Here is a 23,550-nt window from a genome sequence, read left to right as displayed (position 1 = left end):
CTTTCTCATGACCCATGACCTCACTTACATCACAAAACAATCACAGGGTGTGCAATAAAGGAAGAAAACCATTTTTATTTACTGGGTTGATCAGATTGTTAACATGAGTTAGAGAGAGTATATAATGTTTTGTTGTTTCCTGCACTTTGTGCACAGCAACAGTTTTTTTAGATGTTCTGATGACGTCCTTTTACAAATCTGTGCCATGATTCTACAAATATGCTGTGAAGATACGGTCTTGTCTACCTGCAGAATGCAAAAGAATCACCAAACCAAACAGCGGAACTTTCAGGAGGTTTGATACGCTGGTGTTTTACTCAGCAACGCGGTCATAGGGCATGAGTATATCCAGAAGCAGGGCCAGGGAGGGACAGGCTTGCTCACCGAAAACCTGGAAATTATGATCATAACGCACAGCTCACACTACTGATGGTGCAATGGAAATAGGATACTATAAAAAAACCTCACAGGAATACGTTTCTATTCGAGTAACTTCGATAAGAGCCCCAACAGCGTTTTAGCATTTTGCAGTTCAGGGAAGTTTCACTGATGTGTTGGCCGGATGGATTCTCCGGTTGGCCCGCTGCATGGCTACTAGCTTGGAAAAAAATCATAGATTTTACATCATGGTAAAAAAAAAATCTATTATGTTTTAACTAAAGTCCAGATGTTTTAGTTTAACTACATAGGATGTATTTGTAAATCAGCTGAAGAGCAGCGGAAACAACACTGAGGTTACCGTGGTTACGTGAAGTTCCTGTAAAACACGTGGCTACATGTTCATGTTTGTGGCTTTGAAGAACAAAATAAAAATGCATTTGTTTGGGATTAGATAAGACAGCGTGATAATACTGAGTTAAAGAGTAAGAGTGATAGCAGGTGAGAGAATTATGCAGACGTCCCGGACAAGACCCCAATTATTTGACATGACTGAATAAAATGAGACACAGCATGTAAAAATAAATAACAGGATTTATTAAACTGTTCCATTTATGTTACATGATGGCATGTGGACGTCAGTCAGCTCCATGAGTGAAGGATTTGGATGGTAGTGTTGTAATGAACAGCGTACCTGTTGGGGGAAGCAGAGACATTTTAGTTCTTCCACATGACCTAATTAACCTAATTATATTGGGCTGTAACAATAATATAGTAAAAATAAAAATGTATGAGTAACATGTGTCAATGAATCCCTAAACTAATCTTCAGTACAACAATGTATACCTTCCTACTTCACGCATGTTGTGTCCATCAGAGTCTGCTCACATGTCGGTGGTAAGTAATACGTTGTAGACCATTGTCGTCCTGTAACGAAAACTTGGTGTCAGAATGCAAATCAGCTGATCAGAGAACAGCGTGACCGTCTCTTCTTTCCTTGCTTCTCTCACTTTGTTAGTGTTGATTAAAAGATCAGTGACCCACCGAACTCTGGATAAAATGATCCTGGTAATCCCACGTACCCCGGGCTGGCAGGCTGGTGTCTAAATCTTGGTTGCTGTCATTCTTTATTTTTTTAATGATTTTTAAATGTTCGTCTTCGTCTTCGTCTTCCTCCGCTTATCCGGGTCCGGGTCGCGGGGGCAGCATCCCAATTAGGGAGCTCCAGGCCGTCCTCTCCCCGGCCTTGTCCACCAGCTCCTCCGGCAGGACCCCAAGGCGTTCCCGGACCAGATTGGAGATGTAACCTCTCCAACGTGTCCTGGGTCGACCCGGGGGCCTTCTGCCGGCAGGACATGCCCGAAACACCTCCCCGGGGAGGCGTCCAGGAGGCATCCTGACCAGATGCCCAAACCACCTCAACTGGCTCCTTTCGATCCGGAGGAGCAGCGGTTCTACTCCGAGTCCCTCCTGAATGTCCGAGCTCCTCACCCTATCTCTAAGGCTGAGCCCGGCCACCCTACGGAGGAAACTCATTTCGGCCGCTTGTATCCGCAATCTCGTTCTTTCGGTCATTACCCAAAGCTCATGACCATAGGTGAGGATTGGGACGTAGATCGACCGGTAAATCGAGAGCCTGGCTTTCTGGCTCAGCTCCCTCTTCCCCACGACAGATCGGCTCAGCGTCCGCATCACTGCAGACGCCGAACCGATCCGCCTGTCGATCTCCCGATCCCTCCTACCCTCACTCGTGAACAAGACCCCGAGATACTTAAACTCCTCCACTTGAGGTAGGACCTCTCCCCCGACCCGGAGGTGGCAAGCCACCCTTTTCCGGTCGAGAACCATGGTCTCAGATTTGGAGGTGCTGATCCTCATCCCACCCGCTTCACATTCGGCCGCGAACCTACCCAGCAAGAGCTGAAGGTCAGAGCTGGATGAAGCTAGGAGGACCACATCATCCGCAAAAAGCAGAGACGAGATTCTCCTGCCACCAAACTCGACACACTCCACACCATGGCTGCGTCTAGAAATTCTGTCCATAAAAGTGATGAACAGAACCGGTGACAAAGGGCAGCCCTGGCGGAGTCCAACCCTCACTGGGAACAGGTCCGACTTACTACCGGCTATGCGGACCAAACTCACGCTCCTCTGGTAAAGGGACTGAATGGCCCTTAACAGAAAGCCACCCACCCCATACTCCTGGAGCGTCCCCCACAGGGTGCCCCTGGGGACACGGTCATAAGCCTTCTCCAAATCCGCAAAGCACATGTGGATTGGTTGGGCAAACTCCCATGCCCCCTCCATCACCCTTGCAAGGGTATAGAGCTGGTCCACAGTTCCACGGCCAGGACGAAAACCACATTGCTCCTCCTCTATCTGAGATTCAACTATCGATCGGACCCTCCTCTCCAGTACCTTGGCGTAGACCTTTCCAGGGAGGCTGAGGAGTGTGATCCCCCTATAGTTGGAACACACCCTCAGGTCACCCTTCTTAAAGATAGGGACCACCACCCCGGTCCGCCACTCCCTAGGAACTGCCCCCGATGACCACGCAATGTTGTAGAGACGTGTCAACCATGACAGCCCTACAACATCCATAGCCTTGAGATACCCAGGACGAACCTCATCCGCCCCCGGGGCTCCGCCGCTGTGTAGTTGTTTGACTACCTCAGCAACTTCTGCCCCCGAGATCGGACAGTCCATCCCCAGGCCTCCCAGCTCTGGTTCCTCCTCGGAATGCGCATTGGTGGGATTGAGGAGCTCCTCAAAGTATTCCTTCCACCGTCCGACTATAGCCTCAGTTGACGTCAGCAGCTCCCCATCCCCACTGTAAACAGTGTGAGCGAGTTGCTTCCTTCCTCTCCTGAGGCGCCGGACAGTTTGCCAGAACCTCTTTGGAGCCGATCGATAGTCTTTCTCCATGGCCTCACCAAACTCCTCCCACGCCCGAGATTTTGCCTCGGCAACTGCCACTGCTGCACCCCGCTTGGCTATCCGGTACCTGTCTGCTGCCTCCGGAGACCCACAGACCAGCCACGCCCTGTAGGCCTCCTTCTTCAGCCTGACGGCTCCCCGAACCTCTGGTGTCCACCAGCGGGTACGGGGGTTGCCACCACGACTGGCACCGGCCACCTTACGACCACAGCTAGCAACAGCCGCCTCGACAATCGCAGAGTGGAACAAGGCCCACTCGGACTCAATGTCCCCCACTGCTCTCGGGACGTGGTCAAAGCTCTGCCGGAGGTGGGAGTTGAAGACCGTCTTGACAGGTTCTTCTGCCAGGCGTTCCCAAGAGACCCTCACTATGCGTTTGGGTCTGCCAGGTCTACGCGGCATGTTCCCTTGCCATCTGATCCAACTCACCACCAGGTGGTGATCAGTTGACAGCTCTGCCCCTCTCTTCACTCGGGTGTCCAAAACATACGGCCGCAGGTCAGATGATACGACTACAAAATCTATCATCGACCTGTGACCTAGGCTGCCCTGGTACCAAGTGTACCGGTGGGCATCCTTATGTTCGAACATGGTGTTCGTTATGGCCAAACTGCGGCTTGCACAGAAGTCCAATAACAAAACACCGCTCGAGTTCAGATTAGGTGGGCCGTTCCTCCCAATCACACCCCTCCAGGTCAAGCTGTCATTGCCCACGTGAGCATTGAAGTCCCCCAGCAGGACAATGGAGTCCCCTGATGGAGCACTATCTAGCACTCGTCCCAGGGACTCCAAAAAGGGTGGGTACTCTGAACTGATATTTGGCCCATAAGCACAAACAACAGTCAGGACCCGTTCCCCGACCCGAAGGCGCAAGGAAGCTACCCTCTTGTCCCCCGGGGTAAACCCCAACACACAGGCAGAGAGTCTCGGGGCTAACAAAAAGCCAACCCCAGCCCTCCGCCTCTCACCCGGAGCAACTCCAGCAAAGTAGAGTGTCCAACCCCCCTCCAGGTCTCGGGTTCCAGAGCCAATGCAATGTGTCGAGGTGAGTCCGACTATATCTAGCCGGTACCGCTCAACTTCTGCCACAAGCTCCGGCTCCTTCCCCGCCAGCGAGGTGACATTCCATGTCCCAAAAACTAGTTTTCTTGTCCGGGGATTGGACCGCCAAGGCTCCCGCCTTGGTCTGCCACCCGATTCGCATTGCACCGGACCCTTCATGTTCCTCCTGCGGGTGGTGGGTCCACAGTTGGACGAGCCCATGTATCCGGTTCGGGCTGGGCCCGGCCGGGCCCCATGGGCGAAAGCCCGGCCACCAGGCGCTCGCTCACGGGCCCCAACCCCAGGCCTGGCTCCAAGGTGGGACCCCGGTAACCCTCCGGGCCGGGTACTCCGACTCTTCGTTTTAACCGCCATGAAAGATCCTTCGATTTTTAAATGTTTTTACCTATAATTAATTTTTCTTCTTTTTTTTCTTTTTTCCTTTTTAATTGATTTATTTCCTTTTTTCTCCGTATTATTTTTCTTCTTTTTAATTTTTTCTCCCTTTTTATTATGTTTTTCCCCTGGTTGCTGTCATTCTTTTATTTTTCATCATTTCTTTAATTTTTTCCCTTTAATTTATTTTTTCTTCAATTTGTTTCTTTTTTCCTTTTTTTCTTTTAATTTTTTTCCTTTTTTCTCCTTATTTATTTTTTATTGTTTTCTTCTTTTTTTATTTAAAATTTTTCTCCTTTTTTATTAATTTTTTATTTATTTATGAATTAATTTATTCCTTTTTTTCTGGTTGCTGTCATTCTTTTATTTTTTAGAATTTCTTTACTTTTTCCCCTTTATTTTTTCTTCAATTTTCTTTTCTTTTTTTCCTTTTTTCTCCTTATTTATTTTTTATTGTTTTCTTCTTTTTTATTTTTTTCTCCTTTTGTATTTTTTATTATTAATTTATTTTATTTTTTACATATTTTTTTTCCCTGGTTGCTGTCATTCCCTGGAGGCTACAGCTAGAGCTGCTCTCAATAAGATCTTCACAACACGAGATCTAGCAGAAAGTCCATGCATCACCTGGAATCTGTTTTTAAGGCTCTCGTCTGACCTGAGTTGTGTTTCCCGTTTAACCCTCTGTAGGCAGGCGTTGCAGATTTCCAACAGTTTAAACCTACCTACCTGGTTACTCCACACATGTATTTCAGGAGCATTTTTTAACTCAGAAGTACCTCTGAAGGACTTAGTTGTTCGTCCTTTTATCAAAACTTATTTTGAGCCTGAGAGGGTTAAGCTATGTTATCCTCGTGTGTGCTGTATGTTTGCGTGTGTAACTTAGCGGGACTGACTTTGATGCTCTAATCAGCTTCTGCTTGTAAGAAAATGAGAGACACTGTCTCCCAGAAAGATGGAGAGGAGACAGTTTCCCTAAATGAATCCATTGTCTTGTTGTGTCTCCCTCTCCACCTGTCCTAGTGCCGATGGGGTGTACGAGGTATCCTTCTACTCTAATGCGGTGGTGTCCTATGATGGAAGCATCTTCTGGTTGCCGCCTGCTATCTACAAGTCAGCCTGTAAGATCGAGGTCAAACACTTCCCGTTCGACCAGCAGAACTGCACGTTGCGCTTCCGCTCATGGACCTACGACCGCACCGAGATTGATCTCGTGCTTCGCGCTGACGTGGCCAGCATGGATGACTTCACTCCCAGCGGGGAGTGGGACATCATCGCCCTGCCAGGCAGACGAAACGAGAACCCAGCCGACCCCACCTACGTGGACATCACGTACGACTTCATCATTCGCAGGAAGCCTCTGTTTTACACCATCAACCTCATCATCCCGTGCGTGCTCATCACTTCGCTGGCGATCCTCGTCTTCTACCTGCCGTCCGACTGTGGTGAGAAGATGACCCTCTGCATATCCGTCCTGCTCGCTCTCACCGTCTTCCTCTTGCTGATCTCAAAGATCGTCCCCCCCACCTCGCTGGATGTCCCCCTGGTGGGGAAGTACCTGATGTTCACCATGGTTCTGGTCACGTTCTCTATCGTCACCAGTGTGTGTGTGCTCAACGTGCACCATCGATCGCCCACCACACACACCATGCCCCCCTGGGTGAAACTGGTGTTTCTCAACAAGCTTCCTGCTCTGCTCTTCATGCGCCAGCCGAGGAACAGCAGCGAGCGCCAGCGGCTACGTCAGAGGAGGAGGGCACAGGAGCAGAAGGAGGGCGGGCGTGGCGGGGAGCCGGGGGGCCTGATGGTAGGCCTTGGGCTTGGCGGCACTGGTGGGAATGGAGGGGGAACCGCCACGGCGGCGTTTAGCAAAGAGGACAGTGAGCCTTGTACGTGCTATGTGAACCGCGCTTCTGTGAAACAGTTTGGAGGGGATTTGGCGGGTGCAGGAGGGGGATCGATGGACGGTCTGAACAGGGTGAGAGAAAGCGGTCCTGGGAACCCACAGAGGGGGAAGCAAGCAGCTGGGGGTCCTGCATTAACTCAGGCCCTGCTGGCTCAGGCCTGTCCAGGATTTGATGAGGCTGTGGAAGGAGTCCGCTTCATTGCCAACCACATGAAGAGTGAAGACGATGATCAGAGCGTAAGTGACCTTCAGCATCAGCAGACCAAGGCTTCATGAGTGTTTTTAACCGTAAAGCCTCGCTCACACAACGGATGCGCTCCGGTTTCCGACTCTGATCCGTATCTGGATATCTGTTCCCACAAGAGCGCCAAATTATTAGAAATGAAACTAATATGTCTAAAAGTATACCTGTGAACATAACTTAACTGTCATCCAGTGTGAACTGATGTCCTCGTCATTAATAACAAAACTAAACCAGAAAAATATGCAACACCAGTTTTATTTTGAAATAGACCGGGTGCACCTCACTGAAATATGTCTCCCTTCCTGTCTCGCTCATGTAATCAGGGGCGTGTCCAGGGAGTGGCCTGGGGTGGCACATGCCACCCTTGGAATCTGAATGGCCACCCCATGTGTCACCACACTGAATTCCTTTTAAATAGTGTTTTCATTGTCCACAAAAGGCTTGTTTTAAAAAAAAGCATAACCATTGGTGTCACCCATGCACAAAGTAGTGCCTCATCTGGGCCACCCCATTTTATAAGATCTGGACACGCCACTGCACGTCATTTCTTTGACTTTGTGACAATCTGCATGCGGTGTCTGAAAAAATAGACTCCATGCAGAAGCTTTCCGGAGCTCCGCATGCGGATTTGCCCTGCGCCGCAGCCAGTGTGAATGCTCTGATTGGACTAAATGATTTTTGGTTGGTGCAGAAGCTGTACGGGAACCGGACCGCATCCATTCTGCGTTTGGAGGCATAACCCCGGCTTTCCACAGGAGCCGTCAGCAGCACGTTACTGCAGCAGCACGTCATAGCTGCTGATAGGAACCGCTGTGGTCAACAGAACCTTTTCCACTAGAGCCGTCAGCAGCGCGAGTCGGCCGCGTCTCAGGAGCAGCATGTCGCAGCCTTTACGCGCCGGTTCTATTTTCTACGCGCGACGCCTCTGAAACGGGTCAAGTTCGACATTTTTGGGGAAGGAAAGACAGGAAATCGGACGCGGAAACGGAGAGAAGCTCCCGAGATTTTCAGAATAAAGATCATACTGCCTTCCGGTTGCTTTACTTTTAAAAAAGTTACTAACTGTGCGTCCCCGTGAGAAGTTATCACCTAGCTAGCAGTCTCCTTTGTTTTTCAGGTCCGTATTGGCGATTAGTTTTCTCCTGCTTGTTGTTGTGTTTACTGACGAAGTCACTCGTGTGACTTCGTGCTCGGTCGGTGACAGCTGCTCCCCTGCTGTTTCGCGTCTCGTGGGAAGGGTCAAGCAGCAGCTTACACGAGCAAGACGTGGTGCTGACGGCTCCCGTGGAAACCCGGGGTAACACTGGTAGTGGGAATGAAAAATGATGCAACACTGACTAAATCTCAAATTTAAAACATCATTTGTAACCTTTATTATTTAGAAAAGCATAAACAATACAATCGTCATGTCGGATCAAACTGTTAAACATTCAGATCAGTACCATCCCAACTGTGATTTCCATTGAGTATCGTTATGTTCAGCAACTTTTTGTTATGACTGAATTTCAATCTGTTATTTCTTCTGTGTTGACATTTGTGTTTAATCAGAATTCTCATCATTTCTAATTCACTGCAGAGGTTGGAAGACATGCGTGTGTTTGAACACGGCATGATTGTGAGGAATGTACTAATCCTGTTAAAGAGGTAGAATTGGTATATCTCTTACACGAATGGAAATATGGGTGAAGTTTGAAATATGATTGGTCATTCTGAGTTTCACATGCCGGCTGAACATGAAAACAGTCTTCTACCCCTACTTCCTGCCTTTGCGGCTGGTGGAAAAGAGATGGGGAGATGCTCAGATTAGAAAAGCCTGTTAAATGCACTAACAACGAAAATTAGCATTCGTGGACTCACTTATCTCGACATGCGACGGGGACGGCTGCTGTTGGTTTAGCGTCCAGGAAACAGCACAGAATGTCTCGGCTAGTAGAAGCTAACCATTAGCATTAGCAACTCCACCGCACAGCAGAACTCCTCCAGTCTTGTGTTATTTGTGGAGGTAAAACATCAACGTTGCAGAGCAACCAGATTCAGTGGTGTTGCTGTTAGCCAATCAGAGGAGAGATGTCAGAATATCAGGAAATAAGACTCCAAGGCCGTTTCTCAATACTCAAGGACGCTAGCATGTCCTTGTGTACTAGACACGTGTGTTCTTGGGAAGGACACCGGAAAGTCTGTTCTACCGAGTACTGGAGGATGGGGACGGCATTTGGAACAGAACCGTACTCCGCTGTGTCCTGGCAACAAGCCAGTATGGTAAAAAATACGACGTGTTAACTAAAGCAATGGAAACAGATGGTCTTTTTCCAGTTTGGTCAGTTACTAGACTGGAAATGAGTGAAAAAGCAGCCAAAGCTCAAGGAAAAACATCCAAAATCCTGAAGAAATGCTGATTAAAATCCCTTTAAGAGTCAATAAAAGAACATATTTAAAGACTCGAGACTTCTGCATCAGTCCTGCAAGCCATGATTGCAGTATCAGTGTTCCTGAGTGTTACTCTGATTTAACTCCTCCTGTCTGTGTGTGCACACACTGTTATGAGTCATCCTTTAATCCAAACACACCAGCAGCCATCAGTGCATCCTGGCCTGCACACTAGTGCCCTATCATGTTATTTAGCTCTGCCTCTTAAAATGCAAGGGTTACTAAAACAGAGCAGGAGCCCAGCAGACGGATCTGATGACGCAGACCAGCGACTATCCAGTGCAGATATGTAATTATAGCAGCAGCATGACGTGTGCATAAAGAAGGAGGGCAACTGGAAGCTAGCTGTGGAGCTGAGACAGCAGTCTGAGGGTGGTGCTTTGTTTATTCTGGCATCTCAGGAAAGCGGGCTTCTCTACTGGAATTAAAGACCCAGGAATTAACAGTACTCTCTAATTCCGTCCATCATCTCCATAGTTACAATCTTGTTGCCATGTCGACGCCGTCTCCTGGTACGGTGCAGCGCTGGTCCCTCCCTTCCTCCTCCTCCTCAAGTTATCATCGCAGGGTTCAAACGTCGAAGCGCCCTCTGTCTCCCTGCGTTCTCCATCTCCCGAGCTTCTCACGTGCTCCTTTTTCTCCTTGACTTGTGTCGGACCTCATAAGAGCTGTGTGCCGGAACGAGTCTCCGCTCACATTAACCCTTCCACCCCCATTAACCCTCAGCACAGCTACAGGCAGGAGGGAGGGCTGGATAGGAAACGACAGGATGCAAAAGTGTGATTCTGCTCCCCTGAATCTCTCACTCACCCCTTTAATCCCCCTCCACAGGTCAGCGAGGACTGGAAGTACGTCGCCATGGTGATCGACCGCCTCTTCCTGTGGATCTTTGTGTTTGTCTGTGTCTTTGGCACGATGGGCATGTTCCTGCAGCCTCTCTTCCAGAATTACACAGCCAAAAGCATCACCCACACACCTGGCTGACTCTCCGATCACAAACACGCTAACAGACAGCTCCCTGACCAATCAGCACTGCAGGACGTGGGTCGAAGGTGTGTGCGCGTGTGCGTGTGTGTGTGTGTGTGAGTGTGTGAGGGGGCAGGTCTTAGTTTTATTGTATTTATGGAACTGGAATCAAAGCTGGTACCGAACAGTTTCACATCCGTTAAGTTTATCGCAACGTTTTTTTTGCAACGAGAGAACATTTTTCTTGTACGAAGACGAAAGGAGAACACCCCGAACTCTCTGACCTCCTCTCTCTGGTGGAGAGGTCTCTCCTCTCTGAGTCTGGATGCTGTGACGATCCTCAAAGCCAGCCAAACAAACCCTGACTGCTTTACTGCAACAGACATTACTCGATAGCGATGCTGATGACTTGTATTTGTGTCGGAGAGGGAAGGGAGGTCCATCCTGAGTTGTTATTCCTCTGAAATCCACCACGTCTGTGAACTGACTCCATATATTTTAATCATAGCATAGCGGCTTGCCACAATATAGCAGTGAGTAACTCTAATAAGAATATATCTATGTGAGGGTTTGAGGTGTGATTGTACAGACGTGAAAATGATGTAAACTGTGTTACACCGCCAGTGACGCGTCCACTAACACGATACGTGCAAGACCTGCAGATCAAAGGGAGACGTTTTATTCTGAAGGAGTCAAAACCTAGCAGATAAGAGGATGATCATGCATGGAGAGGGGTCTTTGTCAGCGGAGGACGGCTGCAGCCAGCTGTGCCAGAGTCGACAGCTGCTCCTGGGAAAGGGAGGAATCTGAGCCAAGATGGAGGACTTTGCTGAAAAGGGGAGCGTTTGGCTAAAGGGATACTTCAGATTTGTTGTAGGGGTTTGTGGGAAGGCCAGACAGCACTTTCAACAAGTTTCTGTTTGAAGAAATTATTTAATTATGACAGATTGATAGGCTAACAGTCAGAGTGACGGGTAAGACCAAAGTGGATTATTACCATCCTAATTCATTCACTGCCAGCCGTTTCCGGATCAGAAAAGCTCCTGGCTGTTGTGTTGGGCTCTTGAATAAACTCTGCTCAAGCGATAACGTGGAGCAACCATCACCTTTTATTTTTAGCCTCGAACTGTTCACATACCACACATTTCCTCTCGCCCGTAAGTACCGCCCCCCTAGTGGCGTATGAATGTATATCAATATAGATTACACCACACTGGCTGCCAGCGTTTTTGAGTGTTTTTACTGTTTTTGAAGAGCGTTGTGCTCTTTGATGACGTCAACGGCAAAACTAGCAAAAGAAAGAGTAGACTCACTCCTTACATCACGAAGAATCGGCGTGTTTCCTGCGTTATTTGAGAAAAAGGCTCATGGTGCGCTGTCATAGTCATCAATGACAGTAAATGAGTTCAAGGCGTGAAACATTGAAAAAAACCTTTTAAGGATTATTTCTGATTCAAACGGTTCACTCTGAGGACATGAGAATAGTCTCCTACACCTATCTCCTGCATTAGCTTCTGATAGAAAACAGACAGTGAAACTCTAGGATTAGAAAAGCCTGACGGATCTACGTCACGCTGTCACTTCCCATCTATGGACTCACCCATCTGGACTCAGCGTCCAGGAAACAGCAGAGAGCGTCTCGACTAGTAGAAGCTAACCATTAGCACTAGCAGCTCCGCCACGCAGCAGAACTCCTCCAGGCTTGTGTTATTTGCGGAGGTAAAACATCAAAGTTGCAGAGCAGACATAGTCAGTGGTAGGGTCGTGTTGCTGTTAGCCAATCAGTGGAGAGATGTCCACATATCAGGAAGTGGCAGTATGAATCCTGTCGTCTGAAGCTACTTTCTCCACTGGCTGAATTTCCTGATTCAGGCACATCTGAGATATTTTTCCCTCCAGAAAACGACTCGCGAGGCATTAATTCCTACCAGAAACCAGCAGAGGCATTGATTAAACGAGTTTCCAACACTTTTAAAGATGGCTACTGCGGTCTTAGCTAGCCGTTAGCTTGTTTTGGCTTAAATTCATGAAAACTTCTGAACTATCCCTTTAGTAGGAAACCCGGGTCAGTTAATCAGGCGTTTGGGGTGTGTGTAATAACCCGTCTTCACATCTGTTCATTTAATTCAGTCGTGATCACCAGAACGGGAGCCTCTTAGCTCACGTTCCTGACCCACATCCTAGACGCTGCTCTTTGTTTCCTGCTCCTTCTGTTCCTTTGTTTTCTACGCAGCAAATTTGTTTCTAAAATCCTCTTTTTTTTGCCGTCTCTCATGTTTCAATAACTAAAAGGAACACATGGACCTGGCCAACATAGAGCTGTCATAGAAGGGAACAAGTTATGCAACATTCGTATGAAATTTAAAAAAGAAAAATGCAAATGAAGAAGAGGAATAAAGCTGGATCAGTTGCTGCACTAAAGACTGTAAAATGCTTCCCTTTCCTCCTCGCTGTCACCCGCCAGCTTTTTACAGCCGTGCGGCCAGGAGCCTGCAGCATCTCCCGGTGGGAGCTGCCTCTCAAGGACGGGATTACCCACAGGGATCCCCGGCAGATCCCAAACAAGTGTGAAAAGCCTTTCTGAGACTGCGGAGCCAGAGTGCGTCTGCCTGCTCCCTTTGACCTTTGCACTCTTCGTCCTTTTCTTCTCACTTCCGTTCATATTTCACCCTCCCCTTCCTGACTCTAAAACCTGCTCACTGTAAGCAGCCCAATAAAGGTTGTAGGTTCATATTGTTCCTGCTGTGTTTCTCTCTCTTTGTTTAACGCGAGCACAAAAGCATCAGAGCGACCGTGTTGCTCCGAACAGCCGTTAATCTCACCCACAGGATGAGAAGACTGACAGAAACATTTCCTGGCTTTCTAATATTGAAATTAGCTATTTCCTTTTTGCACGCACACACAGCTAAAGTTTCTTTTAGGAAGCAGAGCTTTTTTGAACAATCATGGGCGGGCTCAGTCAAGGCCACTCCAGTTTCTCACTGTTCTGCTGCAAAAAGCAGGAATTTGCATCGTCAGCATTAAACGTCTCTCATGCAGCAAGTAAATGCATCCAGGACGGTTTTTATTATTCACATATGACATAAATGTCCGACTGTGACGAGTGCTGGAAGCTGCAGGATGGAGTAAATTTTATGTTCTACTCAGAAAAATGACTGCTGCAGCCAAACTGAGGACACTTACTGCCACCTGGTGTCCGTTGTTTGGTTTCAGTGACCGTCTTGCAGAGTTGGTCAGCTTTAATAATAATTCCAGAAGGACGTTCTTTTTGCTTGAAGGTGCAGCGAAATGCAAAAGTGACTTTTTGAGATTTTATTGATAAAGTTTCAAAGGGAAATGACAGAAAAGGACACCAAACAATTACAGCCGTGTGTGTGCGTCAATGTGTGTGTCTGCGTGCGTGCATGTGTGCATGTTTGTGTGTGTGTCCTTGCATTCATGTGTGCATGTGTGTGTGTGTGTGTGTTTGCACATTGGTGCCATGACAGGATGTCCTGGATGGGTTTTCTCTCCTGCCCACGCCGTTTTCCTCCATGGAGCGCGTGGAGTGCAGTCTGCAGACTGGACGCCTCTCTGAGGCGGAGGTGCTTCACTTCTTCTCTGGCTTGTCGTTGAACTCCAGGAAGAAGTCGTTGCAGGCTACGGTCAGAGCTCCAACCAAGATGACAAACTCAGTGAAATCCACCTCCCCGTCGTTGTTGGAGTCCAGGTCATTCATGACCTTGTCCACTGCCTCCTTGTCCTGAGCGTTCTGTGTTTGACGGAACAAAAAGCAAAAAGCACGTCCATCAGAGCGTTTAATTCTTTAAACACATGACTGCTGTCTTACCCCCAGGTAGTTTCCGAGCTCTGTGGTGAGCAGCTCTTTAAGTTCGGCCCGGCTCAGCGTGTACTTGTCCCCCTCGTTTCCAGAGTACTTGTGAAACGTCTGGATCATGAGCTGCATGGCGTTCTCCAGGGTGGAGGCATTCTCTGATTTGGGCATGGACATTCTGGAAGCAGAGAGGGAGGTGTAGGCGGTGTCAGAACCTGCCTGCAGACAGAGAGACGTCCACTGCAGGAGCTGAAAGATGGATCCAGGGACGTAATTTTCACTTTAGAGGTGGGGGGGTGGGGGCACGGGGTGGGGGTGGGGGTATCTTTACAGTATGTTCTAATGGGAAACGGGCTTCAACACAAACGGTTGTTTTCCGCTTGGTCCTAGAGCTCAACCAGTGTCAGTTTAATATAGCTTAATATTATTTTTGGATGGTAAAAAGTGCAGGGGTCAAAACTTGACTTTGGAAAAAGGGGGGGGGGGGGGGGGGACATGTCCCCCCAAAATTACGTCCATGGCTGGATCAGTCCAGTCCAGCTGAGAGATAACAGAAACACCACAAGATACCGATCTGATCCTGATAAATTAAACGTCTGCCAAGTTGGAAACTCAAAAAAGTTTATTCAGTTTCCTCTCATGAACTCTCTCCACCATTCTGATCAGGTTGTGCAACGTTTAACTCGGTTTGAACACGAGTCAGCCGACTCGAGTGAAACTGGAAACAACACGCTGACAGAACAGCGACCGGATCGGGCTTTTACTTTAGCTCCAGACCACCAGAGACAGCTTCACACTCCGGTCCTTCCTGAACCTCCACCACCTCTGGACCGCGAACACTTTTCCTTTCTGTTGGTCAGCTCTTACTCCGGACATGAATCAGCAGTAACACACTTATAAAAAAATGAACATTTGGTATTTCTACTCTGCTGCTTGAGAGGTAACAACATAGTTCCCATCTCTGGATCTTACCTGAGTGGAGGTGAGGTGCCGGCCTATCAGCTCAGGAGCAGACACAGGAGGTGATGACGGCTGATTTAACGGAGAACGTGGACGGCAGCGTCTTAAATACACCCCTTACTCCACCCAGACCTCATCCAGCCCTCCTTCCACCTGTCGCCCCTCTCCTCCACCTTCTCCGTTTACGCATCAGACACCTGCCACCCGCCAACCCACACACAGAAGATCCACCTCCTCCTTTCATTTACCGCCTGCCAGGCTGATGGCACAGCAAATACAACAGTGCATTAAGTAAATGGATTTTTTCTTAAATATGATCAGGAACTGAGGACTTTTAGTTCATCAGAGGAAAGAAAACACATTTAACGGGATATTTATGCAAAGCAGATTTCCTAAAAGGTGACTGAGCGGTGATAATTTATCACCATTTCTTTTGCAGTTAATAGAAGATTATCCAACTCTGCTGTTGCACAACGCAGTCCAGACAAACGCAGGCAGCGTTAAACTAAACTAAACCCCGGCACATCAGGCCATCTAACACGGATGAACAGGGGCGGCGTTAGGCCCGGCTACTTGGGCTGAAGCCCCGGATGTTTCAAGAAAAGCCCCGGATCTAAATCGCGGAAGTAACATGCAGTACCAAAGTCCAACAGAGAGGGCGCAGCTGGCAGTAGTTTGTATACAGCCTGCCTGAGCCTCCACCACTGAAGAAGAAGCCCTTCAGCAGCCGGCTTCTTCTACACTCTCTGCCTGAAACGCATGAGTGAAGATGGACATAAGGAGGTTTTTTAGACCAAAAGTACGACAGAACCCCAGCTTTGATGAGACTGGTGCTGACTCAGGTTTGTGAGTCTTATTTGAAAATATTTGTTGTGCTGCTGGTTTGCCTAAAGTTAGCTTACTATCAGATAAAGTTGTTGGAGAAAGAAAGGGAATATTTACTATCATCTCACACTAAACACTAACAGGAACAATACTCTGCCCTGAATATGCTTAATATGTAGCTTCAGATTAAAAATTATGTGGTACAAGACAAATATGATGTTGACTAGTGCGCGCGCGTGTGTGTTAAGCCCCGGATCTTCTTCAGTCCTACATCCGCCCCTGCTGATGAACGATGGAGTTATAGTCGTGAGCAATCTCAGGCCGTATGTCAACATCTGTGACCATTTCAGCTTATAACACCCAGTATTTTGGCTCAGTATCTTTAAAAATGACCTAATTGTTGCCATTTTCATGCTGTCAAGTATGAGGAGCTCTGGACGCCATCTTTAATGCAGTTGATTCTGAAATTTAACCGGTTGTAGATCTGCATCGAATGACCACGTTCAATAAAATCCACCCAGCGGGTTGGTTGCTAACACCAGAAACAGAAGCAGACCACGAAAGGAGGAAGTTCCTGCAGCGGTGGGACAAGATGGAGGCTGAGGAAGAGGAGGGTCATGTCTGGTACTGTATCCTAGCATTAGCGCAGCACCAGTGAACAGAGCCATCACGCCTGCTGGTCATGCAGAACCTTCACACGAAGACTTTGCAGGAAACTCACAGAAAACACAACAGCACTGGAACGTGCACGCTTGTGCAAACACAAGTGAAAGACTCTACGTGATTAAGCAAACACCACGACGACAGGCACCTTGGGGCAGGAACAGAAACCTTCCTGAAATAGTCGAGTGAGGGCACCTTTCAGCGGGAACAGAAACTTCCTTTAAATACTTCATGTCATGAATCCACCTGGCTGCTGCAGACAGCTACAGGGTTTTGAGAAGGCACAAACACTTTCGAACACCATTAAATATATATCTTTGATAGGGCTACAATGGAAAGAGCCTCTTCTTGTTCGTCTTGCTGCAGAGTTTCGTGTCAGAGAGCGAGGCCTGGCTGGGTGCGTGCATGCACCATATGTGTGGGTAGTGTTGCAGAGCGGAGGTTCGAACACAATAGCGAGCGTACTGTGTGTCAGGATCTGGTTGCAGTAGCCCGTGCACATAAAAGCTGCTGACCCTGACCAGTCAGGGAATTTATCGCTGAACTTAGCCAGTGTTGCAGGAAGAGGGAGGCAGGTGGCATTGTTTCCTGGCTTTCTCAGTAAAACGCAAAAGGAAGAAAAATAATTAAGCAGCCAGACGATTCAGAGGAACACTGAAGAGCTTCCTTGAAGGAACGCTACTTGCTGACTGTCATGGCAGAGTTTTACATGATTCGTGGATGAACCGTGGTGTTCTTTTTGAATAAAGATCAGTCGCTGAGCTTCACGTGAAATACAAACATTTTCTTCTTCTCTCTTTTCCCGAATTAGCCGCAGAAATGATGGTTTCGGAAAAAGCAGGTCTCTTCTGCGTCACAGGGAAAATTAGCCTCGGCATTCACGCTCTGCAGCTATCAAACGTGGACGGCTACTTTCTAATCCCGCTTGTTTTGTACCTCAGATTTCACATATGATGTCCGGGAACTTCAAAGACACTAATTCCATGCTGTCGTTCTTTTAAAAACACAGACACAGTTTTGTTTACCTGTTTTGTCGCTACGTTTCGCCGTCAAACGCACAAACAGTTTTGTTTACCTGTTTTGTCGCTACGTTTCGCCGTCAAACGCACAAACAGTTTTGTTTACTGTTTTGTCGCTACGTTTCGCCGTCAAACGCAGAAACAGTTTTGTTTACCTGTTTTGTCGCTACGTTTCGCCGTCAAACGCAGAAACAGTTTTGTTTACCTGTTTTGTCGCTACGTTTCGCCGCTAAACGCAGAAACAGTTTTGTTTACCTGTTTTGTCGCTACGTTTCGCCGTCAAACGCAGAAACAGTTTTGTTTACCTGTTTTGTCGCTACGTTTCGCCGTCAAACGCAGAAACAGTTTTGTTTACCTGTTTTGTCGCTACGTTTCGCCGCTAAACGCAGAAACAGTTTTGTTTACCTGTTTTGTCGCTACGTTTCGCCGTTAAACGCAGAAACAGTTGTGTTTACCTGTTTTGTCGCTACGTTTCGCCGTTAAACGCAGAAACAGATTTGTTTACCTGTGTTGTCGCTACGTTTCGCCGTTAAACGCAGAAACAGTTTTGTTTACCTGTTTTGTCGCTACGTTTCGCCGTAAAACGCAGAAACAGTTTTGTTTACCTGTTTTGTCGCTACGTTTCGCCGCTAAACGCAGAAACAGTTTTGTTTACCTGTTTTGTCGCTACGTTTCGCCGCAAAACGCAGAAACAGTTTTGTTTACCTGTTTTGTCGCTACGTTTCGCCGTCAAACGCAGAAACAGTTTTGTTTACCTGTTTTGTCGCTACGTTTCGCCGTCAAACGCAGAAACAGTTGTCTTTACCTGTTTTGTCGCTACGTTTCGCCGTCAAACACAGAAACAGTTTTGTTTACCTGTGTTGTCGCTACGTTTCGCCGTCAAACACAGAAACAGATTTGTTTACCTGTGTTGTCGCTACGTTTCGCCGTTAAACACAGAAACAGTTTTGTTTACCTGTTTTGTCGCTACGTTTCGCCGTAAAACGCAGAAACAGTTTTGTTTACCTCTTCTGTCGCTACGTTTCGCCGTCAAACGCAGAAACAGTTTTGTTTACCTGTTTTGTCGCTACGTTTTGCCGTCAAACGCAGAAAAAGTTTTGTTTACCTGTTTTGTCGCTACGTTTCGCCGTCAAACACACAAACAGTTTTGTTTACTGTTTTGTCGCTACGTTTCGCCGTCAAACGCAGAAACAGTTTTGTTTACCTGTTTTGTCGCTACGTTTCGCCGTCAAACGCAGAAACAGTTTTGTTTACCTGTTTTGTCGCTACGTTTCGCCGTCAAACGCAGAAAAAGTTTTGTTTACCTGTTTTGTCGCTACGTTTCGCCGTAAAACACAGAAACAGTTTTGTTTACCTGTTTTGTCGCTACGTTTCGCCGCTAAACACAGAAACAGTTTTGTTTACCTGTTTTGTCGCTACGTTTCGCCGCAAAACACAGTTTTGTTTACCTGTTTTGTCGCTACGTTTCGCCGTAAAACACAAACAGTTGTGTTTACCTGTTTTGTCGCTACGTTTCGCCGTAAAACACAGAAACAGTTGTGTTTACCTGTTTTGTCGCTACGTTTCGCCGTAAAACACAGAAACAGTTTTGTTTACCTCTTCTGTCGCTACGTTTAGCCGTCAAACGCAGAAACAGTTTTGTTTACCTGTTTTGTCGCTACGTTTCGCCGTCAAACGCAGAAAGAGTTTTGTTTACCTGTTTTGTCGCTACGTTTCGCCGCTAAACACAGAAACAGTTTTGTTTACCTGTTTTGTCGCTACGTTTCGCCGTAAAACACAGAAACAGTTTTGTTTACCTGTTTTGTCGCTACGTTTCGCCGTAAAACACAAACAGTTTTGTTTACCTGTTTTGTCGCTACGTTTCGCCGTAAAACACAAACAGTTGTGTTTACCTGTTTTGTCGCTACGTTTCGCCGTAAAACACAGAAACAGTTTTGTTTACCTCTTCTGTCGCTACGTTTCGCCGTCAAACGCAGAAACAGTTTTGTTTACCTCTTCTGTCGCTACGTTTCGCCGTCAAACGCAGAAACAGTTTTGTTTACCTCTTCTGTCGCTACGTTTCGCCGTCAAACGCAGAAACAGTTTTGTTTACCTGTTTTGTCGCTACGTTTCGCCGTCAAACGCAGAAACAGTTTTGTTTACCTGTTTTGTCGCTACGTTTCGCCGTAAAACACAAACAGTTGTGTTTACCGCTTTTGTCACTACGTTTCGCCGTAAAACACAGAAACAATTGTGTTTACCTGTTTTGTCGCTACGTTTCGCCGTAAAACACAGAAACAGTTGTGTTTACCTGTTTTGTCGCTACGTTTCGCCGTTAAACACAGAAACAGTTTTGTTTACCTGTGTTGTCGCTACGTTTCGCCGTTAAACACAGAAACAATTTTGTTTACCTGTGTTGTCGCTACGTTTCGCCGTTAAACACAGAAACAGTTTTGTTTACCTGTGTTGTCGCTACGTTTCGCCGTTAAACACAGAAATAGTTTTGTTTACCTGTGTTGTCGCTACGTTTCGCCGTAAAACACAGAAACAGTTTTGTTTACCTCTTCTGTCGCTACGTTTCGCCGCTAAACACAGAAACAGTTTTGTTTACCTGTTTTGTCGCTACGTTTCGCCGCTAAACATAGAAACAGTTTTGTTTACCTGTTTTGTCGCTACGTTTCGCCGTAAAACACAGAAACAGTTTTGTTTACCTGTTTTATCGCTACGTTTCGCCGTAAAACACAAACAGTTTTGTTTACCTGTTTTGTCGCTACGTTTCGCCGTAAAACACAGAAACAGTTGTGTTTACCTGTTTTGTCGCTACGTTTCGCCGTTAAACACAGAAACAGTTGTGTTTACCTGTTTTGTCGCTACGTTTCGCCGTTAAACACAGAAACAGTTTTGTTTACCTGTGTTGTCGCTACGTTTCGCCGTTAAACACAGAAACAGTTTTGTTTACCTGTGTTGTCGCTACGTTTCGCCGTTAAACACAGAAACAGTTTTGTTTACCTGTGTTGTCGCTACGTTTCGCCGTAAAACACAGAAACAGTTTTGTTTACCTCTTCTGTCGCTACATTTCGCCGTCAAACGCAGAAACAGTTTTGTTTACCTCTTCTGTCGCTACGTTTCGCCGTCAAACGCAGAAACAGTTTTGTTTACCTGTTTTGTCGCTACGTTTCGCCGTCAAACGCAGAAACAGTTTTGTTTACCTGTTTTGTCGCTACGTTTCGCCGTCAAACGCACAAACAGTTTTGTTTACCTGTTTTGTCGCTACGTTTCGCCGTCAAACGCACAAACAGTTTTGTTTACTGTTTTGTCGCTACGTTTCGCCGTCAAACGCAGAAACAGTTTTGTTTACCTGTTTTGTCGCTACGTTTCGCCGTCAAACGCAGAAACAGTTTTGTTTACCTGTTTTGTCGCTACGTTTCGCCGTCAAACGCAGAAACAGTTTTGTTTACCTGTTTTGTCGCTACGTTTCGCCGCTAAACACAGAAACAGTTTTGTTTACCTGTTTTGTCGCTACGTTTCGCCGCTAAACACAGAAACAGTTTTGTTTACCTGTTTTGTCGCTACGTTTCGCCGTAAAACACAGAAACAGTTTTGTTTACCTGTTTTGTCGCTAAGTTCGCTGTAAAACACAAACAGTTTTGTTTACCTGTTTTGTCGCTACGTTTCGCCGTAAAACACAAACAGTTGTGTTTACCTGTTTTGTCGCTACGTTTCGCCGTAAAACACAGAAACAGTTGTGTTTACCTGTTTTGTCGCTACGTTTCGCCGTAAAACACAGAAACAGTTGTGTTTACCTGTTTTGTCGCTACGTTTCGCCGTTAAACACAGAAACAGTTTTGTTTACCTGTGTTGTCGCTACGTTTCGCCGTTAAACACAGAAACAGTTTTGTTTACCTGTGTTGTCGCTACGTTTCGCCGTTAAACACAGAAACAGTTTTGTTTACCTGTGTTGTCGCTAAGTTTCGCCGTTAAACACAGAAACAGTTTTGTTTACCTGTGTTGTCGCTACGTTTCGCCGTAAAACACAGAAACAGTTTTGTTTACCTGTTTTGTCGCTACGTTTCGCCGTAAAACACAAACAGTTTTGTTTACCTGTTTTGTCGCTACGTTTCGCCGTAAAACACAAACAGTTGTGTTTACCTGTTTTGTCGCTACGTTTCGCCGTAAAACACAGAAACAGTTGTGTTTACCTGTTTTGTCGCTACGTTTCGCCGTAAAACACAGAAACAGTTGTGTTTACCTGTTTTGTCGCTACGTTTCGCCGTTAAACACAGAAACAGTTGTGTTTACCTGTTTTGTCGCTACGTTTCGCCGTTAAACACAGAAACAGTTTTGTTTACCTGTGTTGTCGCTACATTTCGCCGTTAAACACAGAAACAGTTTTGTTTACCTGTGTTGTCGCTACGTTTCGCCGTAAAACACAGAAACAGTTTTGTTTACCTCTTCTGTCGCTACGTTTCGCCGTAAAACACAGAAACAGTTTTGTTTACCTCTTCTGCCGCCGGCGAAATGTAGCGACAAAACAAGTAAACAAAACTGTTTCTGTGTTTTAAAAAGAACGACAGCATGGAATTAGAACCACGACGCAGCAAGAACACACCTAAAATTTCAAAGACACATTTTTATACCAAGAATGCGATTATTTTCGAACAGGGGCAAACGCTATTTTAGGTTGTGTGTGAAATTAATAAGTCCGGGACTACAAATGCGCTTCACAAAAGTGACGTCATCAAACCAGACACGGAGAAAACTGAGAGAAAATGGCTGTAAGTTCAGCGATCTTCCCACAGGAGGAAAGAACCACCATAAATCTGGTCATGTGGTGAGTAGCAGCTACGCTAGGGGAGGGGAGATTATGCGGCAACGTCACATATGCGACGTGCAGATTTCTGGTGTGTCGTCATGCTAATTACGAACATTTACAAACTGATACATTTCAAAGTACGTGACTGGCGTGGTCGAAACACCCATCGTTAGTTTTCATTTAAATAGAATTCCAACGTTTGTGTGATCCAGGGCGTCAGGCAAAGCGGGTTGGAAAATAACGTTTTTAGCCCCGTTGACTTGCATTCATTTTTTCGTTCTTCTGGGGACCCGTGAGCCGACCGGAAAGGGAGACGACTTAGTCTCCCTACATCGATTCTAACACGTCACTCTGAGCGTTTCATGCAGGCTGAACATGAAGATAGTCTCCTACACCTATCTCCTGCATTAGCTTCTGATAGAAAACAGACGGTGAAACTCTAGGATAGAAAATCCTGACAGATCTACGTCACACTGTCACTAACATTCATGGACTCACCCATCTGGACTCACGACGGGGAAGGCTGTTGTTGGTTTAGCGTCCAGGAAACAGCAGAGAACGTCTCAGCTAGTAGAAGCTAACCGTTAGCATTAGCAAGTCCACCACGCAGCAGAACTCCTCCAGGCCTGTGTTATTTGTGGAGATAAAACATCAACGTTGCAGAGCAAACAGAGTCAGTGGTAGTCATGTTGCTGTTAGCCAATCAGAGGAGAGATGTCCACATATCAGGAATTAAGACTCCAGATCCTGCCGTCTGAAGCTCAGCTGTGAAACAGGCGCATGTGAGCTTTTTCCCCCATACTAAAAGGGATTCATTCCTACTAGAGACCACTGCAAAAGTGTGTGTGTGTCCCACACCTTTAAAACTTATCCAAGAAGTCAGGAGATGTTTTGCTAACAGACACGGTTGACTCGTACAGTGGTGATCTGAAGACATAAACCACGGTAAAAGGCAGAAACGCTCCAAAGTTTGGGATCAAGAGTTAAACTACGGGCAGATTGGCTAATGCTAAGCTAGGGCGCAACACGCTCACAAATCACAATCAAGCGGCGTTCAAAACACGATGGTTGGGCTAGGGTCGATGACTCGTGTCAGCCCTCGTCAGACCTGTTGTGCTGCTCAGGTGCGACTCTAAGCTAGCATGACATCAAACTTTAGCTCAATATTTACACAACTGGTTTATT

At 46.8% G+C, this 23,550-nt stretch overlaps 2 protein-coding genes and 1 long non-coding RNA gene across 7 annotated transcripts in view; 1 reads left to right on the top strand and 2 right to left on the bottom strand.

The window, feature by feature from the left end:
* chrnb2 (cholinergic receptor, nicotinic, beta 2) overlaps positions 1 to 13,030 on the top strand; it is a 37,802-nt gene extending 24,772 nt beyond the window's left edge. For all 3 annotated transcript variants that reach the window (XM_015950443.3, XM_054741418.2, XM_015950444.3), the window contains exons 5-6: positions 5,773 to 6,892; positions 10,158 to 13,030. In XM_015950443.3, the coding sequence (XP_015805929.1) occupies positions 5,773 to 6,892; positions 10,158 to 10,310 (1,273 nt within the window). In that variant the 3' untranslated portion in view covers positions 10,311 to 13,030. The remainder of the gene's footprint in view (positions 1 to 5,772; positions 6,893 to 10,157) is intronic.
* On the bottom strand, positions 2 to 10,273 carry LOC129163524 (uncharacterized). Its single transcript, XR_008563386.2, has 3 exons — positions 10,137 to 10,273; positions 1,225 to 1,305; positions 2 to 1,072 (listed from the first exon to the last, which is right to left on the bottom strand). It is a non-coding gene; the product is annotated as an uncharacterized lncRNA (long non-coding RNA).
* A 559-nt stretch (positions 13,031 to 13,589) lies between the features above and the next one.
* On the bottom strand, positions 13,590 to 23,502 carry s100t (S100 calcium binding protein T). 3 transcript variants are annotated; one of them, XM_015950446.3, is made up of 3 exons: positions 22,864 to 23,502; positions 14,122 to 14,284; positions 13,590 to 14,043 (listed from the first exon to the last, which is right to left on the bottom strand). In XM_015950446.3, exons 2-3 carry the CDS (start codon positions 14,281 to 14,283, stop codon positions 13,882 to 13,884), a joined length of 324 nt encoding a protein of 107 aa, XP_015805932.1. In that variant the 5' UTR covers position 14,284; positions 22,864 to 23,502; the 3' UTR covers positions 13,590 to 13,881. The 3 variants fall into 3 exon arrangements, with proteins under 3 accessions (XP_015805932.1, XP_015805931.1, XP_054597394.1); XM_015950445.3 differs by lacking the exon at positions 22,864 to 23,502 and adding an exon at positions 15,079 to 19,551; XM_054741419.2 differs by lacking the exon at positions 22,864 to 23,502 and having other exon boundaries at positions 14,122 to 19,556.
* Between the last annotated feature and the right edge of the window lie 48 nt (positions 23,503 to 23,550).

Source organism: Nothobranchius furzeri, chromosome 5 (genome assembly GCF_043380555.1).
Source record: "Nothobranchius furzeri strain GRZ-AD chromosome 5, NfurGRZ-RIMD1, whole genome shotgun sequence".
NCBI lineage: Eukaryota > Metazoa > Chordata > Actinopteri > Cyprinodontiformes > Nothobranchiidae > Nothobranchius > Nothobranchius furzeri.
This window is presented reverse-complemented; position numbering and strand designations above follow the sequence as displayed.